General features: G+C 32.8%; 2 protein-coding genes across 2 annotated transcripts; one reads left to right on the forward strand and one right to left on the reverse strand.

Annotated features, from left to right (window-relative positions):
* Nucleotides 1-3434: 3434 nt before the first annotated feature.
* LOC142979353 (uncharacterized) lies at nucleotides 3435-5888 on the forward strand. The gene is made up of 2 exons (XM_076124218.1): nucleotides 3435-3561; nucleotides 5495-5888. The coding sequence occupies exon 2, from the start codon at nucleotides 5501-5503 to the stop codon at nucleotides 5798-5800; it is 300 nt and encodes a 99-aa protein (XP_075980333.1). The 5' UTR covers nucleotides 3435-3561; nucleotides 5495-5500; the 3' UTR covers nucleotides 5801-5888.
* A 5832-nt stretch (nucleotides 5889-11720) lies between these two features.
* LOC142979315 (uncharacterized) lies at nucleotides 11721-15623 on the reverse strand. Its single transcript, XM_076124164.1, has 3 exons — nucleotides 15511-15623; nucleotides 13501-13643; nucleotides 11721-12508 (listed from the first exon to the last, which is right to left on the reverse strand). The coding sequence occupies exons 2-3, from the start codon at nucleotides 13632-13634 to the stop codon at nucleotides 12292-12294; spliced, it is 351 nt and encodes a 116-aa protein (XP_075980279.1). The 5' UTR covers nucleotides 13635-13643; nucleotides 15511-15623; the 3' UTR covers nucleotides 11721-12291.
* Between the last annotated feature and the right edge of the window lie 8109 nt (nucleotides 15624-23732).

Below are 23732 nucleotides of genomic sequence, written 5' to 3' on the forward strand. Positions count from 1 at the left end.
CGTCGTTGAAACGTGCGTTGGGTTTTACCAATTGCTATTGGAATGTTCTTAGCAGTAGTTTTAGATTCTGATAACAGCTGTATTGCTATTGATCAGTGTTCTAAATATATTATACTTATAATACTCAAAGGTGACTGACTGATAAAGTGATCTATCAACGCATGGCATGCAGGTAGATGTTATGATCTAGGCAGCCGCTAAGAGAGTACTCCCCCAGAGATAAATTGTAGATGAAAGTTTGAATGAAAATTCTTTCCTACGTCACAAACCATGCGGCCCAAGTCGCGGGCAAAAGTTAGTAATATGAATTTCCGAAAATAAAAAAAATACCAAACCCAAATTATTTAAACCCTATGCCATGATTATTGCTAGTACTTTAGACTTCAATTATTTTTTTACGCTACCTTTTACCCTAAACAAATCTGCTTAAAGTAGCACTTTCATATACTGATTGCAGATTGGCACAGAGAAAAAAAAATTTTAGAAGATCGTCACTACATTTAAGTTACTTGTATTTTTCCCCACAGCATTGGTAAAAAGCCCACCGACCTGTGATATTAGTTACTGATATGTTTTGACATAAGAAAGGTCAACAAACTTTGTTAACAAACTGTCAACACATGATACCGTGTTGAGAAAACTAGTATATAATTGGACATTGGGAAAATGAGGATAAAAAGTAGATATAACATCTCTGACGGGATAACTCGTACTGTGATTGGTTGTCGGCAGTCCCGTATCCGTCACTAATGTCAGTTTAGTGTGTGTTTAGTCTTAAAGCCTGGGGATGCGAGAAAATATAAGTGAAAATATAAGTTGTTTTACAGTTTAAGTGTTGTTCTGATATCTACTAGTCTTCTATCTAACGATGGGGTTAGATTTTCTTTATATATCATAAATAAAGTCTATTAGCGCGTTAGTTTTTTTATGATGGATTTAAAAACATCTGTATGAATAATCTTGCTCTCGTAAAGTCAAAAATAGAAAGTTCATAATAATGAAACTGAGTTCAGAAAAGTTTCATAACAGAATGCTAATTTTAAGCAGTCACAGTTTAGAAGATAGTCTATGATTTCCTGACCATTGAATAAGAACACATTATATATACTACTTTATCCTAATGATTGACTAAGGCAACTTTTAGACTTTGTAAGCTACTAAACTGTAGGAAGCCAATTGCTTCATCATGACTAACCCAATGAAAATATTGGACTGTATAAAAAAGATTTTTCCCTACAGTCTTTGATTCGATCATACTTAAAGGTTTTATAAGTCATTGTAAAAAGTACAAATTAATATGAAATCCTGTATGAGTCAGGACTTATGTAAATTAATCGAAGATGGTCGCGGTTGCAAGTGATGCACTCAAAATCGTGAGTTGGGGCTTTATGTTGAGTGAAGAATGTTTAGACCGGGCTAGTACAACTCGCTTTTGTACGCGGCTCCATTCGCTTATAAGAATATAAATATTGTTTTCGCACATAATAATATTCTGATGGATAACGTTATGAGTAACAATCGATTACTATGTTGCATTGAGATTTTTCTATGTCTATTTTCACGTCTGAAATGCACAGAAGTACTGAGTTTTTACAGGATAGACATTAGACAAGTTTTTTTTACAGAATATACTTATTTTTATGTCTCTAATTTAAAGTGCAACACTTCTTCTAGTCGCTTCACCTTGCAAATAACAACTCCCGAACAATCTCAAGTCAGATAAGTGCTAGAAAACAGCGCTGCCAAGGATTTTAACTTTACAGTATCACTCTAAATAGTTGCTAGTTATACCTATGTACACATACGGTCATTGACTTGGTTCAAAAATAAAAGAAAATGTAAATTGCTCGCACCTGATTTATTAAAACTAGTGCAGTTGATATTTTGCTATAAATAGTGCCCCTATTTATAGTAAAATATCAATTGTACCAGTTTTAAGTCTCAAGTTTATACCTATTTTTAAAGTCGTATTGTAATTTTAAGTTATGTGTCAGAAATTACGTGTTAAAAGTTTTAACAAACCATTTTTTTAGACCAGTGATAGCTAAAAATGCTCCTCCCACGGAAGTGCGATTACGACTTGTCCCAAGGGCAAAGTGAAACATCCTGATGGAACCTTGCATGTCTGAGATTTCCTTTCTTTCAATTCCTTAACTAGCACTTGGCGAGCGGGGTGGACTCCTTATATACATATAATTACTTGTTTAAAATATTTACTGTTCATAAGATGTTCTTATTAAAACCTGCTATCTTGCACTTTATTCATTACTATTTGCGAATGCAAGGGACTCGGAAGTTTTACCAGTTGGAGTTCAAAAAGTGAATAATTAAGGATTTGTTTTACTCTTATATTGATTCTGGAATATGTACAATTATTTATGCACAAGTATAAATTGTAGGATGTTTTCGTCTGTGGACATTAAACTTACAGTAATTGTAGCAAACACTCGTATTTTGTACTTAAAATTGTTCCGTATTGTTGGATGATTTGAAATTATTAGGTGAGCACCAATTGTAATTTGTTAACCTATAACAATTTACAGGTAAAGGTAAGTTTATCAATATGGTTAAGATCTTTGGTTAAATGCATGCTCGATAGGTCTTAGTGTGCGACCATACTTCGGAATCATATGTTTTACATAAGTATTTTCTGAATACGCGGTTGCATATCAGCCAAGTTCAGGGTTTTGTTTTTAAATTTCTCGAACATTGCGTGCTAATCGTAATGCTAAACGCTCGATAAATAAAAACATCTCTCTTTCAGATTACCATGTCTCCATTCCTACTCCTCATCATGTCCATCGTGCCATGCTTTTGCCAGCGGCCATCTTACGCCGGTCTCCATGCCATCGGCTACCCAGACATTCAGTTTCAACACCAAGACCAGTTCCAAAAGCAGCCTGTACCAACTCGGCTGAACGGAGACCGCTTGTTTACCAGCCAGTTGACCAAGATGCGACAGCAAGATCAATCTTTTTACCTCATAAATAAGGAACATATTGACAATCACATGCAGTTCCCTCATACTTATCAGCATAGGCCTAGTGCGTTCAACGAGTACAGAAAATTTTAGTTTATAGTATCTAAAATTGTAGTTTATGTTTTTGTACGGTATTAAAGATGAAAAAATTTAGTACTTTTTATCTTTTCATTGCTCAATGCAGAAATTAAAGAAGCTTGGAATCCTTCTTGTTTTTAAAAAGCTAAAGTGTTGCATGTTTTGTATTTACCATCTAAGAAGTCAAACATCAAAATAAATATTTTCCATCAGCACTCATACAATTCTGTACCTATAAGTTAATTGCATCTTTCCTGAAATTTAACCATGGCCAGATCGTAGCATTACTACCCGTATTGAGGTCTGTGGAGAACCCAGTAGGTGCAAAATTTACCCGATGGCATAAACTAAACCGCTATATATTGTAGGATGTGTTACTTTGCAGACATTCTACTTGTGATAACTGCACCGCTCACTCGTTGACACTTGCTAGTTTATAAATATCGCAGTGCATTTCGCGATCGCAGTTTAAAACGTTAGAATATTGTTGTGTCCTGTTAAAAGTAAGTAGTGGACTGGTGTTTTCGAACTAGTGATTATATTATTCAATTCGAAATCAGTGACGTTCTAGTCTGTGCGGTGGCTATAAGATAAATTTTATTGTATTGTCGTTGTGAATGAACCGCTGGTGCCAGGTTCGATTCTCGGTTAATAAGTAATTTGCGCAGTCTTTAAATGGGTTTTCGCATTTTCCTAAGTGTTTTTAATTTATTATGTAGCAGTGCAAAAGAAATTATTTTGGCAACAAAGTCATATATATTTTAAAATATTGTGTTTGGTGAATGTTCTCGTCTTTCCCCTATTACATGGGACTTTGGCATCTCGTCTTTTCTGTGACCGTTCACCTCTATCGTCAATTATTTTTCTACTATTGGTGCCAAACTTAAGGTCATTAAAATAAAACGAAATGAAATTAAAACCTTAACAAGTCGAGTAAAAAAATCAGTAGCAAAATAGGAACAGTGTTTCTTATTGTCAACTACGATTTGACATACTAACTCCATACATACTATGTAAATGATTGCATATTATTTCGCATACGATAAGAAAAACAAAGCATTATATGTGCTGTAATTCACAAATTCAATTTTCTACCAACAATAATTTGTTTTATAGCTTGTGTACTTAGGTTGCGTTTGTTTTCATTTGTAAGGGTAATTGCTGGTGTAGAATAATATGTATGCACCATAAATACTCTAAATATGGGTCAAGTTTATGCAAGCGTGTGTTGACTCGATTATGTTACATAGAACAAAAGGCATTTTATTTTATTTACAAAAGGCGATCTTGGTTTCTGAGGTGTAATCTGCCAGTCTACTTATATCTTACTGAAATTATTAATGCCAAATTATAAATTGTATAATTATTCTGTAATACATTTCATTATATTTTTTAGATTCAGAATAATTCTAAATTCAGGATTTTCATCTATTCTAATATTATAAAGCTGAAGAGTTTGTTTGTTTGATTGTTTGTTTGTTTGTTTGAACGCGCTAATCTCAGGAACTACTGGTCCGATTTGAAAAATTCTTTCAGTGTTAGATAGTCCATTTATCGAGGAAGGTTATAAGCTACATATCATCACGCTACGACTAATAGAAGCAGAGTAGTAATAAAAAATGTTACAAAAACGGGGAAAATTTTGACCCATTCTCTCTAATGTGACGCAAGCGAAGTTGCGCGGGTCAGCTAGTCCTGTATAAAAACATTGACTGCTTTGACGTCGTTTGTGACTTGTATCTCTTAGGCTCAAATTCTGAGTTCGTTCATAAATCCGATCTTTTGTCTAATATCTTTTTCGTCTTACTCACACAGGCCTATGAAAGTTATACAATTTGGACTGCAGCTGTTTACGGAAAATATATACAAAGCCCGTGCAGTTGTCTAATTTAATGAAACTGACCTGAAAACCACTAATTTCGTAAATTGCCATTTACCAACCAACCCGCTACTGAGAATCGTTAACAGGACGCCAATTAACAATGTCCACTGTTCAGAGAATCTGGCACAGATTTGGTCTCTAACATTCGTCAGTCAACAGGGATTACGACAGGGTAATAGAAAATAGTAATATTATGGCGAGCACACGTAATTTTTCTTTTATAAATACCCGTTTCCTGTTGACAATTATTGAGTTGCAGTACTATAACAAAAAGCGCATTTACAAACCCATTTGATTTAGGTTTAATTTAAATGTTGTTTAGTAAGATCAATATTATATCTAAAATATCAAGTCATAATTATTTCATGTACCAAATTAATACTTAATAATTCTGTTGAAAAAATTTAATGCTTATCAATGTTTCAATGTTTTCGTCACATTAAATTTGGTATTAAAACAAAATACTACACTGTAGCACTTGGATTTTCTACTGATTGTATCTTCATATCAGCATTCCCTATTCCTATTGTTAAATATGTTTTTCTTACTTGCAGGTGAAAATGTCTCCACTAATCCTGCTCATCTTAGCTGCCGTTCCCTGCTTCTGCCAGCGTCCATTCTACGCCGGTCAGCGACCAATCGGATTCCCGGCTGTAGCTGATCCCTTAGAAGACCGTTTCGGAGACCAGCCTATACCAGCCTCGCTGAACGGTGACAGAGTATACGCAAATAAACTGTCAAACATGCCAGTTGATCAACAACCTTACTTCTTCGTAAATAGAGACCAAATTGCTGAGCATTTAAAGAACCCGCAGACTTACCCCCAAAGGCCGAGTGTGTTCAATGAAAATAGGGTTTAAGTTACTTTTTTGTATTATTAGTATTGTTATGAGCAAAGATATAAATTAATGTAAGTTATTTTAAAATAAACAACACTATTTAAAACTATATATTTTTTTATTTTGAGTTTATTATAGAATGGTTAGAGGTCAACCTATTGCTAAAGTTGGTCAAGCCGTCCATAAGGCCTTTAAATGGCTTAACGACTCTTACCTTGCTGGACAACAACCGGCATCGACTTTATACGAATGCTCGAAGCACGGAGATGTTCAGATGCCACTAAGCGGTCACCTATCTATAGAACGACTGCAACAGCGCTTGCTTAATCATTCATCGTTTACCGACCGGTGAGCGCAACTGGCTATGGGCGCCACATCAATATTGAAGAAAACACGTCGAAACATAAAATCACATTGTCAAGTTCAAGATTACGATTAGAATGCCAATGCTAAGTTTTTTCAAACCAAACATGTAAATCGATATTGGTTTTCTTACAAAATGTAATAGTTTATTTAATGGTTATGCATTCAAAAACAAATTGGGTTCTATAAACATGCATCGGTGTTCAGTCGACCAAATAATAACGCATGCTGCAAAATAAATATATAAAGGATTAAATCGTACACTACTGAGTTATTCACATTATTATGGATAGATGAATTAGTAATCTCTGCGATAAAAAAAAAACTTTTTGATAAACGCTGGACTTTAAAGGAGTAATTTTTCATTTGAGGACTGGTCAGTGGAAACCGCATCGCTTGGTGGAAAGTGAAATTTGTAAGTTGTATTTAATTTCATATTATCATATTTTAGTACTCAACAAAATAGATTTTGGATCCATTAAATTTATGTCTATTTAGAAAAGAAAACTCCCGCATTAAGAAACTCTCTTGTGTCTCGGGGACTTTACGAACAACGGAAACAAAGGTATGACTAGAACCGAAACAACTATTTGTAGACCGCAAAAATACTTAATTGTTCCGTATGGAGATCAAACCCACAACCTCCCGTCACAATGGAAGCTTTTTGCAATGGAATTTAAATTGTGCCACGGATGCAGTCAAGTCATAGGATTTTAATAATAGAAGCAGTACCAAAAAGATGCATTTTTTACTTTCAGGTCACCATGTCCCCAAGCATATTCGTGATCTTCGCGCTATTTGCTTCCGTACATATGTATGTATGCCATGACAGAGACTACGAAGTCCAAGTGCTTCGTAACAGACTATTACAAAACATGTACAACAAGAAAGTAGCACAGAGAGCGATAGGAGAAACTGATTATGATGTTATCAAGATTGATTCCATACCGTTATGGCATGCGCAGTTTTATCAAATATTTTAGTGTTAGATTTGTTATTTGATCTCTGCCTAACGTGATAGACATGATTTTATGTATGTATAGGGATTTAAAAATATGCTTGTAAATTTTTCTCTTAAGATGAGTGTCTGCTAGGAGATCCGAGCAGGAGCAATGTGTGAGCCGAAGAAAATAGTCTTGTTTTGAAAGTAAATCGCTTGAGTCTTGTAAGTCAGTCCTCACTATATGGATACATACTTAGCCCGTACTCCGTTCGTGCTCAGCTTCTCTAGCGTAGACCTTTAGTCTTAAACATAATTAAGCGTATAAGAGTAATTTAGTAAAAATAATATTATTGTATAAAAAAAAATTAGTTGAATGTATTTTTTTTAATTAAAAAATAAAATTACTTTTCTGTCCGGTTACGTTGAGTGGGCAAAAGAACACCTCCTTCCCATCATTCTGGTTTTTCATTTGTGCCCAGCAATGTGACAGCAAAGGTTTATTAAAAGTGTTTAATAAGAAAAATAAATGTTTTAGTAGCATATAAGAGCAACAGTTGTGAAAATAAAGTAACACAAAATACGGAAGCTCGAAGTGAAGGGCTGGTCTGGTTTATTAGTTAAATACCGACTACAAACATGTAACTTATAAACAAAGTCATTGTACTACATAATTACATATGTAAGACTTCCTATGTGTTACTTACAATGAATGTAAATACTTATGCAGATACTAGAAAAGCCATAAAAATTACGATAGTTATTAAAACGCCTGTCAGTTACACACACACGTTGAATGTAAAACACCCATTGAATCATGAGAAAGCCCATGGCAGTTCAGAATATACTCATATAAATAAAAAAGGCCTAATGGCACTTTGCCCGATCCGGGAATCAATGTCTCTATTCTATCACCTCGGGATCATCAGTCATAGCATTAAAGTGTGTGTATATTTTGGCATATTAACCTATTTATTCAGGCTCAAAAAGACCCATGAAAGCTAAATAAATGAATTTATATAAATAAAAGAGTGACAGAACAAAACAATAACAACGGTAACTATTTTGAATCCAATTAGCTACCTTATTTTGTCAACAGTTCGTTACAGAACAATAAACAACAAACCTACTCTATTATTTTAACGGCTCGTGCTATTTCATACAATTGAAACGTTCAATATTTATATTGTAGTTTTGAATTGAACATTCAGCCGGTCGACAAATCTCTGGTGCGGTCATTCTATGGATGGGTGGCCGCTTAGCCTATTTGAACTGAGCGTCTCCATGCTTTGGAGAGCACGTAAACATATCGATCTCGCTTGTTGCCTGCTAAGTCAACAGTGGAAAAACTATCAAAGGTTTCGGGCGATTTGAACAACTTTGACTCTAAGTTGACTACTAAGTTTATGAAAAAATTACAAATAATGAAAATAAAAAATAATTTGTGCATTTAATTGAATTGCATCGTTCAATATTTAGATTGTTATTTTATATTGAGTATTGATAGTTCGTTGTAACGATAATGTAAAAGTCAAAGGCTTTTTACGGTGTTTTGCATGTGCGTAGTTTTAGGAACTACCACTAGATGGAGTTAGTATACTTTTATACGAGCCTTGTTAAGTATTATCGTCAATTCCACCAGCTTTTAATAAATATTGGCCATTAGGTGGAACTTGTGCGGGACGGTTGTTTTGGTTTTTTGACATTTCCTTTTAGTTAATCTGCCGGATAGGTTATGCGGTACTTAGCAATAAGCCTCGAAACTGGCTGTTATAATATACTAGCTGACCCGCGCAACTTCGCTTGCGTCAAATAAGAGAGAATAGGTCATAATTTTCCCCGTTTCTGTAATATTTTTTATTACTACTCTGCTAATATTGGTCGTAGCGTGATGATATATAGCCTATAGCCTTCCTCGATAACTGGACTATCAAACACTGAAATAATTTTTCAAATCGAACCAGTAGTTCCTGAGATTAACGTGTTCAAACAAACAAACAAACTCTTCAGCTTTATAATATTAGTATAGATTCTACAATAACATTGAACACAACAACTTGCTGAGTTAAAACTGGATAGCAAAACAAAGCTTTAATGAAAAAGCGTTATTCGAAAGTCGAGCCGAGTGTACGAAGTGTCATAATTTAGTAATTATGATTCATCGATATCTCGTTATTGAAACAGTTATGACAACAGTTGGCTGATCTCTATCGAAGCAGAGAAAACAAATTCATTATTAATATTATTTGTTTTGGCTTTTGGTAATTTATTAATTAGGGTTTAAATTAACATAAATTAATTGTATTGCTGTGTTTTAATAAAGATTGAATAAATATTTGATACATTACCATTCATATCGTATATTTTATGTAGTTTTGAATTTACAAATAATTATTGCCTTTGCCTATTGGCATTAACTGTTGTAGATATGACTATACAATCTGTTATCATGTGGTTTTCAGGTTTGACATCCCAAAAATAGTTATCGTAAACAATATATTATTTCCTTTTATATTGGAGCTTAATAATTCTCTCCTGCTCTCTCTCTCTCTCTCTCTCTCTCTCTCTTCTGCTTGAAAAAATCATGTAAGAACATACTCAAGGCCTAACCCATCCCTCGAATTCGGAAGGAGACCCTTGCACAGCAGCGAGACAGCAGTGTATTTAAAGAAAAATAATATAGTTGAATCAGGACATAAAATTTTAGACTACCGTTCTATTTCCGTTTAGTTATTACCCGTCCTAATTATCTAATTAAAACCAACATTCAAAAAACCTCCAATACATTTCAATAAAGTCCATAATGCAATATTTTCATTCGTTGCAATAAACTACCCGAACGTTATATTATTATGTCACTTACCTATATTTTTATGGGAGACGTCGCCATTCCTCGTCCCGTTTTCCCATATAAATGTCAATTTGTGAAATTTGCCCTTAAAGGAATGACGCACATATTTTTTTTGTAAATTGACACGCGTATTTATAGGCTAGAGTGTAATAGATATTGATGTGAATTGCTCGATTATACGAGATGTTTTTTTGGTTTTACTGTTCGGAATATTGACTTCATTTTAGAGAGGTGATTTCTTACCACTATTTTATAGTTATCGATATTTTTTATAAAAAAATATTATGTTACTATTACTTATTATACATAGGAATAACAATACTTGTGACAAATTTAATTCGTGAAGATCTTTAACCGGCAGTAAGAAGCGGCTGAGTGAAAGCTTCCTCTCAGAATAAGTTAAAACTCTCAAAATGGAGGAAAGGTTAAGGCTTAAGTCCGCGATGTACAGGTTACAGATTTGGTTACGGTTGGACCTACGACAACAGTTAAAAAGATTGTCAAAATATTATCAATTTTTCTTATTTTTTTATTCAATTTGTCTTCAATGTAAAATGTAGTTTTAAATAAAAATTCAGCAAGTAATAAGTGAAGGAATAAAATAGAGAGGGATAACAACTTTCTTGACCGTATAATGGCAAACTCTAAGAAAACATTGAAACGATCTTCAAGAGAGAATTTAAAATTTTCATTCATATTATAATGGGCTTCATTTCTTACTTCAACTGCACTTACTATCTGTTCTTCGCAGACCGTTGGGTTACATTTAAATGTTAAGTATGGATTTTAACTACGAATATTACCCACTACTATTTTAATATTGAAAGTTTGTTAGACTTCTTTTCCTCTCGAATGCACCAATTATATAATGACATAAATTCATTTTAAATAGTTATTTACATTTGTGCCACGCATATTGTTAAAGTGGTTTACAGTAGCGCAGTTTTATTCAATCGATACGATCGAATACCATATATCGAGTATCGACCATTAGACAGTTAAAATGTACTTTAAATTAACCCCGAAGATATACGCTAGGGGCGCTGATTTGAATTTTATACATTTGTTAATAGCTAGCCAGTTATCGGTCTTTGATAGTGATAGAAAATCGCGATAGCCGTTACATTTAGTCAACTTCATTGCTCTTGTACAAAAACAAATTTAAATAGTTTTATGAATAACTGCGAAAGTTTATCATAAACATCAGTGAGTTAGCTAATAACGAAACTTTGAGCGTTAAAACTGAGACTGAATTCATTAAAACAATTAATTGCATTAATTACTTCAGAATAATTTTGTTTTGTCAAACAATTTAAAGCAATTTAGGAAATATTACTTAAAACAAATTTGTGAACGGCCATTAAGCGAATAAAGGTGTAATTTATGAAATCATTAGCACCATCTAAACAGGAAGGTTTGTAATAAAATTAATTGAACTTAATTATATTGTCATTAGTGGTGGCCGAGTGAGAGGCCTTCCATTTGGTGAGAAAATATACGAAATTGATGAATAAATCCAATTTTTATTTTTTCCGACGTGACCAGGGATATAATAATAATTTTAACTATCAACTATTGGAAATGAAGCATAAAGCACATTTCGTGCGAAATGCCGTGAACAGTAGACATAGCGTATTTTGTAGGAACTTTTTCTTCAGATAGTAGTTTTTTATTGTTGAACACTCTCTATTTGTAATTCGTTGATCGCGCATGTTGAAAATCGCGTTGCAATGTGTCAATCAAAACAACATTTGATTTGTTAATGCAAGGGTAGTGAAAATACTAAATTAAAAAACAAAGTATTTTATTTTTGCACCATTTGTTAAGTACATTATTTTGTAAAATAAATCAAAAACATGTTTGTAAATGGCAGTCAAGTATGAAAATTTCTGATCATTAATCAAAATCATGAATGAAAATCAGTCACTTTTCTTCTTATTCATATAGTTTAATAATTAATTTTGTGACTTCGCATGTAGTATGATAACTTGTGACCTTGTTCACTTAATTACAATTTTCATATTATTTTAAAATGCTTTGGCACCACACTTAATCTTATATTATTTTAATATTAGGTATATGATGATTAACATGACCCCCCAATAATAACTATGGCTCTATATTTTAGAAAAGGCTACCAACAGATTTATTCTAGATCAAAGTAACAAATGTTGCCTGTGCTTGGTATAGGCCGACAACTTAGTATAGAACCTTGAATGCGAGGTGGTGGAGGATAAATCGTGCATTCCAAGGGTCCATTTAGTCCCTGTCTGCATTGACATTACTATTGAGTGCTCACGTTAACCTGCATATAATATTAGAAATCAACAATTACATTTAGGAACTAATTAATAATATTTAAACAAACACAGCATTAGCATTGCTATCAACGAAGCTGTTCCCTCTTTGCGGGAAGTTTTGTGGTCTGTTCCTGTTTTCTTCAAGGGCTTTCCAGTTCAGCAACCAGAAGGGTTGCTGGTCGATCGGTAGAGCGCTAAGTCTTTTGACTAATTCAGCGTCACCGTAAGCTTCTATTGGCAGTCTCATTGTGGTTGTGGTACCGCCTTCGCCGAATCTGGAATAGAAAATCGATCAAGTTAATAATACCGTTTATTATTTTGTGTTTGATTCTAACTTCATTTGTCGTAAATTCAAAAAGAAACTAATTGCAAAAGTTTACTATTATACTTTGAACACGTTCAAGTGTTCGACCGTATTTTTTTAGGCTGAAGGAAATTGGTGAAGGAAGATGCTGCCCTGGACTGTGACAAGGTTGCAATATGGGAGTTTATCGCCTTTTTAATAGTAAGATATGTGGTGTGCGAGTGTGATTTTAAGAGCTAAAAGTGGAACGATATGTTCTAGAATTTGCACAATCGCAATTACAGGTTAATCTGCGTACTTATTTCAAACAAATTTGAAAGATGACCTTGCAGAATGAATAAAATTAAAGCATGACATCAAGTCCCAACATAGAGTAAATAAAAGTCTAAAACTATTAAAAACCTGTCTCTGAACGTCAATAGACGCATCATTCGACGTCACAATTATAAAAGTCGTTAAAAACAACTTAATTCACGATTAGTGAAGAATTTTAATAACTTTTGATAAATTCTCTAGACCTAGAAACTTGAATTTAGGTTGTAATAGTTTATTAATAGAAAGCGCTTAAAATTTTACGAGGTAGTTTTCAATATACATAATACTTCTAGGTTCTCATAGTTATTTTATGGTTCTACCGCTGCAGTTTGCAACAGTTTCGATGAGCAACCACTTAAATGTTTTGTAACTACACGTCAAAGTCCCTCAGTCGCTAATGTCAAATAAAACATCTCTAGAATCTTAGCAAACTAGATTTTTGATTGCTGTAGGCACAAAATGTAGTGACTTTATAAACCTTACTATTTTTCTTTTAGAGATTACATTCGCTTTAACAATCACGGTGAATTCTATAGCATCAAAATAAACCTAGATAACGCAAAAAACTATTAATATCAATTAACTATCTAACAGATTAATAGCAGCTCTAATACTATCCTTGATTAGGAAAGTAAGTGGAATAGTTACCTGTCAGAAAGGGCACTCGGAGCTTCAGTGCTTGGAGGCACGTATGGGAAGCCGATGGGCAGCCTGCCGGCGTACGGTGATCGCTGAGCGAGGCAGCTGACGACGACTGCTGACAATACTATGAGGAACTTCATTGTGGATTACTGGAATGGAAAAGAAAACATTGTAAAAAATAATCTTTTAAAAGAAAAGTAGGCTCTAATTAGTAATAAGCAGTATTTGGTTTTTATGACCAGTATGTTATTTTTAGACTATTGTGTCTACTATTAAATTTATATGATGTGTCTATGTGTTCACTGGTACAAAAAACATCCCATAACATAATTGGAAGATAGTTTGGTACTACGATTTTCCGAATGAAAATTCAAATTACTGTTTTAATCTAAATAAAATTGGTTAAACGTAGCACAAAGTCTATAAATAACTATCAAACGACGTTATCTAAAAATCTATTAAGTAGTTTAAAATCAGTTTGTAACCAACAATGTAACTTAATTGCCTGCATGACAATTAGTAATAATGCAAGTCATTTCCTGTATTAAAGCCATTTGTGGCTTGTAGAGAAGTAAATAAATAGAAATAAACAAATATGACACATAAGTTCAACTTCCTCTTGCATTTAATTAATTAACATAGTTTATTAAACAGGTATTTTGCATGCTGCAATTAAAGCAAAGGAAGTTTACTGAGGAGAATCATAACTCGTGATATTCCACGCAGAAACTTAATAGCAAAATTTCAGTTTTTTTTAAGTTCTCCGAAAGACATTCTAGTCTATCTTTACTTCATACCAGTAAGTATTACTGATGCAAATTTTGTCTTTCTGTCTTTCGTAACTATTTTAGAAATAGTTCAAAGTCAAGTTTTAAGTTTAGACCAGGAACAACGAACATAAGCACAAGATATTTTAAAATGTTACCGCGGAAATAGGGGAAATGTTAAGCTTTAAGGTTGCGGACTAGCTAGACGTATCGTTTTAATTGTAAAGGGAAAATACCAGGAAGTAAAAGGTGTCAAGTTTCAAACAAATTAGGACTGAGGTAGGACTAGCGTTTAACCCATATCGTACTGTATGTGACCCATGTCCAGCAATGGGACAGTAATGGGTTTGCTATAATAGCAGTAGTATACGTGTTTCTTATCACAAGCGTTACTAACCGCAATAAAACCACAAAGCTGATAGCTGACCTCTGTCGTGATTATATTGATAATAAAATGTGTTAGTTATTACAGACGTAAACATCAACTGTATGAATATGGGAGCTGGCTTTTTGAAAAATATACTATAAAATATCTATAAAAGTAGCTCCTCAAAACCATTCGTTTCTGTACTAAGATGAGTTTATTTCACGGATCTTTTACAAACATACGAATGACGAAAGCACCACGCGAGCCGTCAGGCGCCGAAGAAAAATGAGTCTAAGGTATATGCGTACGTATGAGTATCCAGTTCTGACTAGATACACATACTACTACAAAATATTTAGTATGCGTTCTACCTATAGTATACAAGTACTAAATAAATCCCTATTTCCTTTGTAATAGATCCTAGGTTCAAAGAGATATTATTATCAGTACCGCAGAAGAACGTTGGTTGAGGATAACAAAGCGTCTTAAACTAGGCACCCACTATAAAAACATATTAGCCTTTTTTGTTGTTTGCCAAGTAAAACGCCGAATACTCAACTTTTCTTTTTCCTTGTTTAATGGCTTGTTTTTAGGTAAAGATGGCCAGTTTGATGTACCGTTCAGAATAAATAAAAAACTTATTGGTGACTTGTCTATGATAGACAACAGGTCATTGATCGGAAGAAGTACTTTTTAAGGAAACAGCGAAATGAAAATATGCTGTATTTTAAATGATAAAACAATTGATGAAACGGAAATAAAGCTTAAAAATAGCATATTCTTAACTGTGCTATGAAATCCTTTTATTCGTTACAAAAATGAATTTTAATTAATTATATATTTTCCCAGACGACTAAATTAATGCAAAAAGAATATACTTACGAATTTATTTCTCACTAAACAAGATCACAGACACAATAGAACGAATTCTAATAATAGTATAATATTTTAATTTTATTATAAGATGTTCACTTTACAGACGTAAACAAACTAATGAATACAAACGCGCCTCACATTTTATATATAAACAAAATAAAAGACCCAATCGCGTGGGAAGGAGATAGCTAGTTGTAAAACCAGTGCGTGTAAGAGAGACGGGGTTATCTTGACCGGTGAGGTGTGACGCATAATGCATCGTAGGTTTTACTTTAAACGGATTTCCCCACACTTGAGGTTTTACGAATTCATTTTGAAGTGGAATCTTATGACGTTTATCAATATTTTAGTTCTAGAAATTAAAAGTACTATTTATTTTGTTACGTCACTCTTTACAACTAACTCTAAAACTCTTAAGAGTGGTTTTTCTAAGTGATTTTATTAACACTTTTGAGTTAAAATATCGAATGTAAGCTCTCTGTATTAAACTTTAATTAAAGCGTTAAGTTCATCGTTTAACATAAAAATTCAAGAAAATATAAGTATTCAAGATCTGAATTATATTATTACACTTTTTCAAGATTACGTTTCGTAGGCCCGTAGATTCGTTTATTGCTAACTTGTTAAAAATTTCAGACACCTTTACAAACGTTAAGGTGCTTTAAAATCTTCTTATTCTTAGGCAATCGATAGACCACCATTTTTTTTTAAATGTGCATCAAATTGAGTTCCTATAAATAGAGAAATTTGTCATAATTATGTTTGAATCTCTTTCAAGCTTTATACTTCCTTCACTTCAAACTTATACGGAAAATCCCTATTAGGAAAAACCCTACACTGTACTATATATAATATGTATTTTATTAATAAGAGCAGTTTTATGAGTCAACCTTCAAGCATTGTTTAATTTTGTGTACTGTAGTACTAGTATTAGGGCCATGGTTAGTTTTACGAGCCCTGCAGAGATAACTTCGTTTGTTCAGTATTGTTGTGTACTAAGAGCAAATAGAACCTAGTTAATTTTGATTCCAAATTCCATTTCTCATGTCACATTTATTGTGAAATCGAATAAATTATCCATCGTAGAAAACACATATATATGTGTGTTATTTTTTCAGTTTCCACTGACAACTGACAAGTGATATTGTAAAAACAAATACATAAAATCACGCCTGCTACCAATAAGGGTAGACGGCGTGATTTAGACCAGAGAACATATAAGATTTTGTATGATGAAAGGAAGATAAGAGAAGAATAAAACTTCTTAAAACATACTTCGCTTATTTTACAGTAAGGTACCTACAGGAATTAGAATAATTGAACAGATTACATAAATTGCGCAAAATCTCGTAACCGAATTTAAGATTCATATCAAAAATACGTTCTTATATTAATCGACTGAGACAGGTTATCTAAGACATAACTAGAATAGAATATGGAAATATGTTATTTATTTCCATTAATTCCTACGACCTACCTCAACCACTCATAAAAAATGATAAATTTTACAATAATATATGATTAGGAAAAACCCACATCCATAAAACAGCATATATATGACTAAGTGATTGCCTTTTCTATGTATTATGTTGATTGATTTACGTAGGCATTGATGAGAAATACATTACTACATGTCAATGACGAAGATTTAAACATAAGTCATCATAATAAACTTCTGATGTTATAGTAGTCCTTAATTGTTATTAGATGCACTTTGGGGATAATGCAGGAAGAAATTAGTTGTTTCTTTAAATAGGTAATTTTAAGAATTTAAGAATAAGTCCATTTAAGAATAAGCCATTCCGTGAATAGGTTAAAAACCTACTTAACCATAGTAAACCATAGCGGATAGTCTTTATCATGGTGTAAGAAGGAAAGATAGCCATGTTAAAAGACGAGCGATGACTATGAATGTGGACGGACATGTGAGAAAGATCGATTAATTGTTGATGCAGTTTGTATACAAAGACAACTGACTATTTGTAAATGGCAAAACGCGTGTGTACATATTTGATACACCCTTACCTATACAGCTGCGGGTATAACGGGCGTCATATTATGTATGATAGTATGTATAAATGTACTTATTTATGTACGTATTGGTACTTAAAAATTGCATGCTCATCACACATTTTGTTTTCCACAAGATTAATAAGTGTGTAACGTTGAGGCCTCCTCATTTCTCACGTCCTAATTGGCTTGTTACTTGCGTGGAAGGCATGGAAGCGGCTAAAGTGACAAATCCTCCGCTTTGATAGACGTTAATCTCGCGAGACGTATACTTCTCATAATTCAGACAAATGGATTTTGGGAACACGCTCTACTTGCAGGAAAATTTCTTTACAGCTATTTTTAAATTGTTTGCTGGTATTTTTATATTTTTTGGATATCACGCCGTGGAGGTCCGTAAGCGGTCACTCCATGTAAAATACCTGTATTTAGCTGTATCCATTGAGACTGGAAGCCGACTCCAAAATAGTTGGAAGAAAGGCTAGCTTAATGATGACGGACATCATGTCTATTAGGAGTGTTATGTCGATGTATAGGATGTAGGCGGAGATGTACAAAAGAGTATCACGTTTCGCCATTTATAATATCGGTTTCATGTATGTAGACTGCCTCCGTGGCGCCATGCCGCTACTGCTTCGGGAGGTTGTCGGGTTCGATTCCCAAACTGAACAATTATTTGTGCGATTCTCAAATAATTGTATCGAGTCTGGTTGTAATTTGTGTCCGTTATTTGTATGTTTGTTAATGTCTCTGCGACACAAGAGCATTGCTTAGTGCGGGAGTTGTCTTGAAAAAAAGAAGTACATATACATATTATATTATGGCATAGCTGACGTGTGTATAGTTAGCAAATCTATTGCCATTTACTGGGCACGTAACCAAACTCAGTGCTTTCATTGAGATAGTTTTAGTCTAGGCTACCGTTGGTAGAATAAACAAATGAGATCGATTGTAACTGCCAGCTCTTCTCATTGGCCCTACCTTCCGAACTGGCGGTAAATTCACTCTCTGTATCATTGACTATCGTAAGTGTCAGCACTTGACCTAAATGAATAAATGATTTGATTTTGATTTTCACTGGCTGTAACTGTGGGGTTAAGATATTTAAAGACACAAAAAGACATAAATACAATAAATAATAATTAACACGGTATCTATGTACCTTTTCCTGTTTGTTTAATTAATTCTAATGATTGCGACAAAGGAACTGCAGGTGTTCTTAATTAGATTGATTCTAATAATAATAATTAATACTACATAAAATAGATAAAAATAATAAACAACATATTAACTTTATACTTCCTTGAAAACAATAGATAAGAAACTCATGCAACATGCAAAAAATTGTTAAGAACGTTATACGGCATACTTAAGCTATAATTAAGCATAGCTAAGAACTTTATACCTATATAAATAAATAAAATAAATCGGTTATTATGTATAATATTTCTTGCAAAAACCATAAAATATAGATTTTTCTATATTAAATCAGACGACACTTATCATTGTCAATACATTACGCGTTGGGTACTGGGAATCACCGAGGCAGTGTTTCCTTGAAACCTCATCGCTGCGTTTAACTAAATACAGAGAAGTGACCAAATATATGCGTCCAAATTATTAATATTTATATCCTTACGCAGTGTTTGCCTTGAAGACGTAGGGAAACACTGGCCAGTACTTATTGGTATGTTATTGAGACTCAGGTAATATCTGTCTTCTTCTGGCTGTGCGTTGCATACATCTTCATGTTATTAAAAATTATTTCTTTAAACGTCTAATGTTTGAACTTCATCAATTTAGTTATCCAAAATTAATGATAATTTGTGATTCTTTCCGCATATAGTTTCCATGTAGCAAAGCTCTAATTTAGTTCTGTAACCCGCGTAAGAAAAAAATACGTTAACCTCTCTACCTGATATGAGTATCGAAACAAGGACTTTGATGTTAGAAATCTAAGTATCCCTGAACACTTACCTTCTTATTCATAAACACACTATAAACCTATTTTAGTTAAAACACTACTAAAATATGTTTTCTCTTTTTAATTTCGCTAAAGAGCGAAAGAAACAAAACTCTTTATAAGCGTTTCATAACTTCATATATTTTTATGAATAAGAGGGTTAGATTCCTTTTTTATTATTTTAAATAAATAATTTGGTTTTTAATTAAAATGTTTCTTCAAGGCTATAAAAATTGCATGGCATTTTTTGTGCGTTTACCCATTTATATCCCTATATATTAAAAGGGGACAAGCACAACATTGCCCTCTATTATTATATCCACGAGTCCTATCATTATTTTAATTGGACACAAGCAGTTTATTTTTCAATGGTATTTCCTTAAGTTTTATGATCATTTATATAGTTAACATCTTTCCTGGCACTTTAATATCTCTGGGATAGACTATAATATTATTGTTTTGTCAAAAAATATATCGTATATATGTAGGTACTAAAAAATTGAATTTCGTTAATAATATGTTTTTCGAAACCGAAAAGAAAACGAAAAAAGCCGTAGGAAGATGTTAATTACTACTATAAAATGATAAAAAATATGTAAATACACATAACCCAATTCTTCTCATAAATAATTAAGTAATAATTATATCGAGTCATCAAATACTAATATATGTACTGAACTACTAAAAAAAAATATTACTACTCTGATCAAATATATCTAAACGTAATTAGTATTGGCTGTCTCTTTAGATGTGTACTCGTGCTAATTAAATTCTTCTCATTACTCCAGACTACATACGTAGATAAAGTACTAGATACTACACAGTAATAGATGTACTATGTGTTTGGTGATATATTATTTTTAGGTTTAAAAATGTAATTTGCTAGCTGTATATAAAATAATTCGTAAAATGTCTCAAACAACGCTTGTTCTGTTAGAAATGGTTACGATTGAAAGGAATTCCATGCATGCATAATCCATACTAATATTATAAATGCGAAAGTAACTCTGTCTGTCTGTCTGTCTGTGTGTCTGCTACTCAATCACGTCTAAACTACTGAACCAATTTGCATGAAATTTGGTATGGAGATATTTTTATACCCGAGAAAGGACATAGGCTACTTTTTACCCCGGGAAAATGACGCATTTTCCGGGAAAATTCAGAAGATTCAACGAAGTCGCCATTGAATCAACAAAATTCCGTTGCCATGGCAACTGTTTTAATGGCGGATATGCCTTAGCGCGACTTCGTTATACTAAGAGATATAAATAATTTTGAGAATATTTTTAGTGAAAAAAAAGCATATTTTATATCATCATGCTACGACCACTAGGAGCAGAGTACCTAACAGTAAAAAGCGTTACAAAAACATGGAAAATTCTGACCCATTCTCTTTTATGTGACGCAAGCGAAGTTGCGCGGGTCAGCTAGTATTTTATATTTTTAATAGTAATTTCATTTGTAATTTATTAAGCCTAACGTATTATTATTTATTAAAAAAAACACATTATATCTAATCAATCATTTAAATAACAAAATTAAACCACGTTTTAAAATTCTATAATAATATTATTATTCAAATGACATTTTATTAACCTACCAACACCACAAAATCACAAAAACAAACGTCTTTTTTAAACAAATCTAGAAAAGTAAAAAATACGAATTCCTATCTCTGTCTCTTTACAAGGTAGAGGATCTATTTAATAGTTCCATCGGAGGTTCCTATTAGCAGTGCCCTTTTGTCAAGAGTCTATGTCCACTCTAAAGCCTAACTCAATTATTGAGCTTCTCTCAAAAGACGTGAGTAAAATTTTAGTGCTTTGTTAACGTAAGTAGTTGTACTGAAAAGAGAATTTTGTGCGCAGGAATTAGGAATAAACTTCGAAATTGATAATGTGAATGGGTAATTAGTTTTTAGTAAGTATATCAACTAAATATCTGAGTAAAATTAACAATCATCTTCGAATAATCATAAAATTAATGTCGTGAAACTAAATTAGTAATCTATTTGTAATACAAAACAAACATAATATGTACTTACTCTCATGTACAATTGCTAATAGTCGTTTTAAGATTTAGTTTGATTATGATTTAATTGATAGTAACGTTTATTATTTAAGTTAGTTCATAAATGAACAATTGTAAACCATTGAATGGAAGAATTATATCTCCTATGCGTAAAACTAGAAAAAGATTACGTCTTTATCAATAAGGCGAATTGAAAAAAGAGCCTCTGGGTATTAGTAATTTATTTTTCCCCCAAGTTTTTCCGATTTTATTTATATTCATGTCTTCTTGTCCAAATATCCACTTCCTTTGAACTAGCTAAATACTTCCGAATTCTTGAACATTTGTCCCCACTTTATAACTCAGATATTAAGCCCAATAAAACCCAATCCGCTGTCATGTATAATCTTTAACATGAAAGGGCTACCTAAAACCAATTCAGAAGACTATTCTGACCTCTGTAAACCTTACCAACTGCTTAAATCAAAGACCAAGTTATACTGGTCACTTTAATATAATTATTAAAAGGAAAAATGTATGAAAGGTTTTCGGGATTTTTATTTGGATTAAGAATAAAAGGCTTTAGCGTTATTATAAAGGCCTTTGTTTGCCGGCCTCGGTATGTGGAAGAAAAGGCTAGGTAAATATGTGCCTAATACAAACTCATATTATATGTACGATGATTTATGACCTATTTTAGACTAAAAATAGGTGTTCTTCGTTTTTCTATATATTATATGTATTTCAACTGAGTCAATATATCTAGTTTGAATTCATATTTTTAAGTCATGTGTGTCCGATCTTGACACTGCAAAAAGGAAACACCGTATTACGTCTAAATCAGGGGCTCCCAACCTTTTTTTAGTCCGGGACCGCTTTTATATTATTCTTGTTAGCAGGGACCACTATGTAAGCATATATTGAAAATAAAGTGTAATCATGGTGAAAATTTAAATTTTTAAATCTTTCGCGGACCATATTTTAACTTTATTTTAATTTAGACCATTGGCTGGGAACCACTAGTCTAAATAAACAAAGTGTACACTGTAGAGTTATACGTCGATACGTATTTTCAAATTAGAAAAAATGAAGGCAAATTATTCTTAACACATAATTTATGATAGTCAATTTAAACAGCATATTGTTTTCTTTTAATAAACAGTGTAAATGATTTCTAACTAGTGTCAACATAAGCACTAACTGTATGTTTTTCAATGTAACCTATAATTAAGCTTAAATGCGAGAAATTGCAATTTATTTCCATTTCGTAGAACCGGTTAACGGGTGCACTCAATTTACAGTTTCGTAGAACCTTTAAACCAAAACAAAGTAGTTAATTTAATTTAACTATGTAGTTAAATTCCACAAAATATATGTTTGGAAGCAAAAGATATTTAAGGTATTTATCGAGTATATTGTAGTGCTTCAAGTCCAATTCGTTTTTTAATTCTGTGAAAGTGGTACAATACAGTCTGTCTAACTAGACCCAAAAGATATAGAGCAGAAAAATAATACTTACATATTTTTATAAAAGGTTATAAGTTTTAAAAAGGCTTGTATATCACTAAGCACCATAAATCTCTTTCATACTTTTCGATAGTAATCAGTTATTAGCCACGCTTTTCAGTTTTCTTCTGAATTTACTTATAGTGAAATAATGCAATATTGCAAAGCGGGTAGTTTTTTATCCCAACTTTAATTACTTATTACATGTAGGAATCGTATTTACGACCTCCTGGCACCATTGTTGCGGTGTTGTGACCATTTAACCGTTAAATGATAAAGCCATGTTCATATGAATTCGTTTTAAATTGCAGTCCTAACACATTTTAAGTGTATCGTAATTTTCGCCTGCTCCCATAGGAAAAACACGTAATTTTACGCTTATACACAAAATACAGGCACGATTCGAATAAAACGTTGATCCATTAAGTGCTCTTGTTCGCGGTTCCTTCGAGGGTTTTAATGTCACGCGATACAGTTGCGCGTCACTATTGAATTAAGATCTTTTTCCCATTTTAGAGATATTTTTTTCGTTAAATTTATAGAGTTGAATTAATGCTTAATTTGGTGTGCCAGTTAATTTCTTATTTTTCCGCGAAATTATTTTCCAGTAATACAAAAAGTTGAAAGCTCTTTGCACAGTTCAAGTTATACTTGAGCGTAGAAAAGTGTTTACAGAATGTACATAAAGATTTAAAAAACTGAAACGAATTTAGTACACATTGTGTATTAATTTCGTTTA

Source organism: Anticarsia gemmatalis, chromosome 16 (genome assembly GCF_050436995.1).
Source record: "Anticarsia gemmatalis isolate Benzon Research Colony breed Stoneville strain chromosome 16, ilAntGemm2 primary, whole genome shotgun sequence".
NCBI lineage: Eukaryota > Metazoa > Arthropoda > Insecta > Lepidoptera > Erebidae > Anticarsia > Anticarsia gemmatalis.

Coding starts and splice junctions, on each gene's coding strand:
- LOC142979353 (XM_076124218.1), top strand. CDS start 5,501: ATGTCTCCACTAATCCTGCTCATCTTAGCTGCCGTTCCCTGCTTCTGC.
- LOC142979315 (XM_076124164.1), bottom strand. CDS start 13,634: ATGAAGTTCCTCATAGTATTGTCAGCAGTCGTCGTCAGCTGCCTCGCT. Junction 12,509..13,500: donor CCGAGTGCCCTTTCTGACAG/GTAACTATTCCA, acceptor TTTCTATTCCAG/ATTCGGCGAAGGCGGTACCA.